General features: G+C 37.5%; 1 protein-coding gene across 1 annotated transcript; it reads right to left on the reverse strand.

Annotated features, from left to right (window-relative positions):
- Nucleotides 1-3,977: 3,977 nt before the first annotated feature.
- LOC139621374 (uncharacterized protein PF3D7_1120000-like) lies at nt 3,978-5,588 on the reverse strand. The gene is made up of 4 exons (XM_071477839.1): nt 5,433-5,588; nt 5,160-5,295; nt 4,939-4,992; nt 3,978-4,784 (listed from the first exon to the last, which is right to left on the reverse strand). The coding sequence occupies exons 2-4, from the start codon at nt 5,286-5,288 to the stop codon at nt 4,509-4,511; spliced, it is 459 nt and encodes a 152-aa protein (XP_071333940.1). The 5' UTR covers nt 5,289-5,295; nt 5,433-5,588; the 3' UTR covers nt 3,978-4,508.
- Nucleotides 5,589-5,985: the final 397 nt, after the last annotated feature.

Below are 5,985 nucleotides of genomic sequence, written 5' to 3' on the forward strand. Positions count from 1 at the left end.
GTAATACTAGACATAATTTCCATGTAAATTTAAAGTCAAGTTAAGGTTATAGCCCACTGTGAATAATTAGGTTAAATTAAGTTTCTTACTGAGTGAGTTTTTTGCTCTTGTGTGTGATGATGAACAAACTATTATGAACATATGATGCATGTGATGTCAGATTGTTTCTGCTGCTAAAGCAGAGAGAAGTAGTTCAACCTGACTGAAGTGTTTAGATACATATTTATAATATATTTATAGTCATGGGAAATATTTAACAGTGTGTGGATAATTTTTCTGATAAAAGAAGAGTAGAAGCATCAACACTATTAGGAATCCTGTCAGATTAAAGAATCTTGGTTCAATTAAAATGAAATAATAATGGTTATTATGTAGTTATTTTGTGTTTGTTAACAGCTCTGTTTTTAAACCGGAGTGAACACATGCAAGGTCTGGAACAGCAAAAAGATGCAACTGTAAATATCTACTATCTACAATTAATGATATAAAAAAGATTGAGTTGGTCTCGCAGCAGTACTTGTTAGCCCTAATAAGAGCAGGTAAGCTATTGGATAATTATTATACTGAGGGTTCAGATGAGTCTGTAGCATCTGTTTTCCAAATTTAAAAAAGGTTTGATGTGGTTGGTAACTTGCGCCTTTTTCTAAAGTTTGATGAGAGACCCAAACACTTTTTTCTCCCTTTTTGAATGTGTCAGCGGTGCCAGAGGTTGGCCTGAGTCTGACTGTGTAGTTGTGCTGCAGCCAGCATTGACAGGAAACACCCAAGACTTTTTTTCAACACTTAGTGCAGTTGAAAGCCGGACATTCTTTCATTAAAGATGCCATATTGAAAGCTTATGGGTTGGTACCAGGGGTTTACCGTCAACTGTTCAGGTCTTGGCGGAAGTCTGATAAACACTTTGCAACGGCTGTTTAAGAGTCCAGCCACTCCAGGTTGTCACTCGTATTTTTTCACCATCAACTCCAAGTTCAAGCGCATTATTTTTACACACTGCCTTAAGCTTACTCACTACATGCATTCTGTCAACACACACAAGAGATACATGTTAGTTCACTTTACTAGCTATGCATCTCATAGTTATACTTCTTTTGGTGATTATGAAAAATACACCACTGTTTCCACAGGAATGTTTGTGTGGGATTTTTGTGGGTGGTGTTTTCGGGGTTTCCCTCTGATTCGGTTATCAGATTGGGGAGAGGAGTGAACGAAAAAATGTATTTGATTTGAGAAGTTTATTTGCATAACACAAGAAAGGAAGTCATAGGTTATTAATAGCTAGGGTGTTTTGGCAGTTGGTGTGATGAATGGTCTGGCAAAGTCACGATACAGGACAGCCTGTGTATAACCTCTTTCTCTCTTTATTTCTCAGTCTCACAAATAGAATTTCTACAACAGTTTACTTATTCTGAACTATATTAACTGTTGTTTTTCATTTGTGCACACACACACACAATTTTTCATGCTAAGGTCACAGTGACCTGAGGGCACCGTGACCCAGAGCACACTGACATGCCTTGCCATGCCCTGGCGTGTCTATTTTTTTTTAGTCAAAGCCTCCTCCAGTGGACACCGTTATATTCTAATTCTCTTCTATTACATTTTTTAAAAACATGTTCTCATCCAGGAATACACTATTATGTTCTAACTTTTTCATACCGCATTTAAAAAAAAAAAAATATTTGCTTGCAGCAGTGTCGTCTTTGTGATACACAGGTATATGCCATATACCCACCAAGAAAGTGCCCGAATTTTCGTATAACCACTTAGAAAAGCTCAAGGATTGTCAGGTCTGAACCATGGCTCGGACTCAGATGCAGACAGACACAGTTTGCAAGTTCACAATAAGTCCTTTAATAAAGGCAAAGTAGGTACACGGGTGAAGTCAGCGAAGCAAAGGTATCCAAATCGGCAGGCAAAGGCAGGGTCAACAACCAAAAACAAGACAAGGAACTAATCAGGCTCACGGGGAAAAAAGGCTGGAATGTAGTCACAAGGAACAAGACGAAGGGGCACAGAAGGAAGGGAACACTGAGACTGAATACTCTGGGAGAGGGAAGACAATGAGACACAGGTGCAACACATTAGGGCAGGGCAGGTAATCACACAAGGGGAAGACACATGAGGGCAGGAAGTGAGGAACCTGAAACGAGAAAAGAGGTGAGTATCAGAATAAAACAGGAAGTACAAGACAAAGAACACTGGGGGAAACAACAAAGAACTCAGCTATCCAGCTGAGGCATGACAAGGATATGTAACAACATAGTTTTGTGAACTTCCACTCTGCCTTGTGGATCGGAAAAGTTTATTTTTAAGATTTAAGATTTATTGCCTGCGCACACGCTTGCAAACTTATGTCATGTAACTTTCCCCAGAGTGTGTGCCTCATCAGCATGTTATGGATGTGTTGCCAGTTAGGTAAGGACATCTGCTGCTGATAATTAAGTGACTAACCAAAACTGAAGAAACTTAGTGTGCGTTGATAAAGGTTCATGTCTTATGCTGGGAGTGGTACTGACGTAATCTCACAGGTGGTATCAGTTATACTGTACAACAAACAGAAGAAAACAATGCAAGCTAGGAGGTCGCTATGAGCTGTTAGCACTTATAGCGAGAACTCTTAATTCAAAACAGGATAATTTTGGCCTCAAACACAGTCCTTCGAGGACATCTGTATTGAATTGGATTCTTATCGAGATATAAATACCTGTCCACCTGTGGGATTGTCCTGAAAGGATCTGCCACTGCCCAGAACCAGGTATGAAATACCTGGTACTCACTTCTGTTTGTTAGTTGTGCTCGAGGCAACTTTGCTTGTACTCTGCATTGGTGCAAATAAACCTGCGTGAATTGAACTGCACTTAGTCTCTGCAAATTTGTTTGTGAACCTAAAAGAGTCAGTTCTCCATCCTCTGAATGAGGGTTGTGGGACCTCACTGTTCTGCATTTCGTTACAGTAACACAGCTAAAAGTTTAGTTAGATGAATGTTTAATTCAGGGAAAGGAATCCACCACACACTGAGTAATAGTTAATACATGAATGATTTTCTATATATATTTTAATATATATATATATTTATATATATTTATATATGATGTTTAATTAACATCAATAATACCTTTAATGAATTACTAGTGACATAAGTTTTATACCACAATTTATTTTCTTAAGAAAATGAAAAACAGAATATTCTGTTTGCAAAAGTATTCAACAGCTATCACTTTGGCGAACCTCAATTCAATTAGGTACACGATGTTACCCTCAGGTTTCACCATAAGACACCTGTTCTGAAGAAGACCCTCAGTTAAAGAAACATGAGGCAAAGACTCAATCATTATGACCCAATCATTCACTAATTAAGTAAAATATCAAGTTGCATGAGGAGAAATGTGCAAAACATCAGTCTCTGAACCACACAGGGAATGTCCACCATCAGGGACAGTCCACCATTAACTGCATTATTGTTGATGTGGTTTTGATTACCTGTCACAACATTACCAACTGCTTCCTCTCCTTTGGTTTTATTGATATGGTGGACCAACCTTAAAGGTACAAGGTGCAAGCTGCCACCTACTGTAGCAGAGTGTGTGACATCATGACTTTATAAAGAATACCAGATATTAAACCTTTTTCAATGAAGCCATTTGAACTTGTACAAGTTCTTACTGCTCTTAGGGACAACTACATATTGTTACAACAAAATATGAAATATTGAAATAGATGAGTGTACTAGCCCTTTAGCACAGTATACAAGCGCCCCAGTTTAATGTACGTGCCTACCCTTTAACCATAGTAGTATCTTTATCTTTTCTACCCCAAGAGCACCAGTGACTGTGGGAGAGACCTGTTTGTTTTCTTCTTCCCAACGTCCTTCTCTGATTTCAGTCTGGCAGCAAAAGTAAAGACGTTCTTTGTTAGCTTACTTACTGACCTGCTATTGTTTCTGCTGTATAAAGAGGACATCAGACAACAATGCTTCCCATATATTCACTTTATTTTGGTTGCCCACATATGTTGAATTTTATTCACAATAGTTGATTTAATTAATGTGTTAACAGCTCAGGCATCTATTCCCAATATCCCATAGTATATCTTAATTAAAAAAAGCCATACATGTAGGAATGTAGAACATTATAATTGACATTACAGTTTCTGCTAATGCAAGAAAAGTGTGAAAATAAACCGACAGGAGAAAACAAAATCATAACCTAACCTATTTGTCCACTTTGATATTTGAGCTGACCAGAAATGTCTGAAGTTAAATGTGTTCATTTTGTCTCATTTTGCATAAACATTGTTTCCACTTGTCAAAGTGTAATGGTGGCATATCAAGTGTTGTACATGTATTTATTAAATGTTGCAGGTATATCAGAGCATTTTATATCTCTGTCAACACTAAGTCCTTCTCTAACCTCCTTCTTTATATCAAACAATTAAAGGACATTCATGATTTCAAGACCAGATCATAGAAACATTTAAATGAAGTTGCACAAGAATCAAGCTGAAGTTACAGTTCAGCTTCATTCTCCTCAAGGAATTTGACCAGGTTTTTAATTTTTCTCAGTTTCCTTTCTCTGGCCTCCATTTCTGCATCATGCTCCTCATATTTCCTGTATGTGTAAGCCTTGGTTTGCTTAATGTAGCGCCTCATGTCCTCCAGGTATGTCTTCAAATGTGGAAATTCAGGAACTAACTCTTTCATTTCTGTCTCCAATAATGTCACGTTTTGTTCCATTGATCTAATGAGCTCTGAAGTTATGGCCACGTTTGACTTGTGTTCCGCCTGAAAAGGAAAAATAAAACAGATAGACATAAAATCACTGATCAACAAAACATAGTTCTCTCATCTTGTCATCATCTTGAGTATTTCATCATTAAAGTTAATTCAACTCAATTTGTTGTGAACATGTCAATAACATTTAAACTGACTGACTCACCTTCAGTTTGTCTAATTCGTATTGTATTTCCTCCAATTCTTCCTTGATCTCTTCCTGCAGATCCACAGTGAGAGTCAACACACAGTTACACAGAAAATGTCAACAGTACATGTAATAACTACGAAAATATGAAGTTGTCTCATCATCACTCACAATGGTTGTAGACTTAAACATGAAATTATTTTCTATAGCAAACAGAGGTTAAGCAATTCTTAATTTACCAGTTTCTCCTTGTCCAGTGACCTGGCGAAACAAACCAGACCCAGCAGAGAGAAGATGAGGAACAGGCCTTTGGTTGTTGTGACACCAGCCACTGCTCTGCTGCTGTAAAAGGCTGCTGCTGCTGCCATCACTGCTCTAAATGGAAATTATACAACTTAAGGAATCAATGAAGAATTCAAAATTAAATTCTCAAACTACAATTGATCTTGAATTTATTTTTTAAATCAAGTGTAATAGTATAAACCATCTCACAGTATGTAATAAATTTTTACCTTATCGGTGATGTAAGTGGAAGAAGAGATGCTGCACAGGTGATGAATGACAATATGATGAGATGACACACCACCAAAAGCTTTATATACTCCTGGTGTCTCCTCCCCCAGAGCACAAATACCTGTGCATGGGTGTGGATCTGTCACTGTGTGTTTCGTCATTTGTGAATGTCTCTCACCATCATTAAGTTTCATTCTAACAGATGTCATATTGGGCAATTTCACTTTACAGGAAATGAACTGTACAAACCTGTAAGAAAGTACTATATGTCAAATGTACAACACTGTAGATTACAGTCTAGATATGACACTGACATTAATGGGGGTTTTGTAGAAAAATGTGTTTTGCACCCCTGCTTTATTCTGATGTATTTATGCAAATCTGTGATACTGAGACAAACAGCAAATGATGTCATCAGTTATCAACATGATACATTTGGTTTTTCCACTATGGCGGCTGACAGCCAGGGACTAAGGTGACAGAAAATATAAATATTGAAACTTTATCGATGCAAAAACTTTGCAACTATACTTATAACACTACAACAATGAC

The sequence above is a fragment of the Trachinotus anak genome, unplaced genomic scaffold, assembly GCF_046630095.1.
Source record: "Trachinotus anak isolate AG129_WGS33_773 ecotype Australia unplaced genomic scaffold, CSIRO_AGI_Tana_v1 ptg000005l, whole genome shotgun sequence".
NCBI lineage: Eukaryota > Metazoa > Chordata > Actinopteri > Carangiformes > Carangidae > Trachinotus > Trachinotus anak.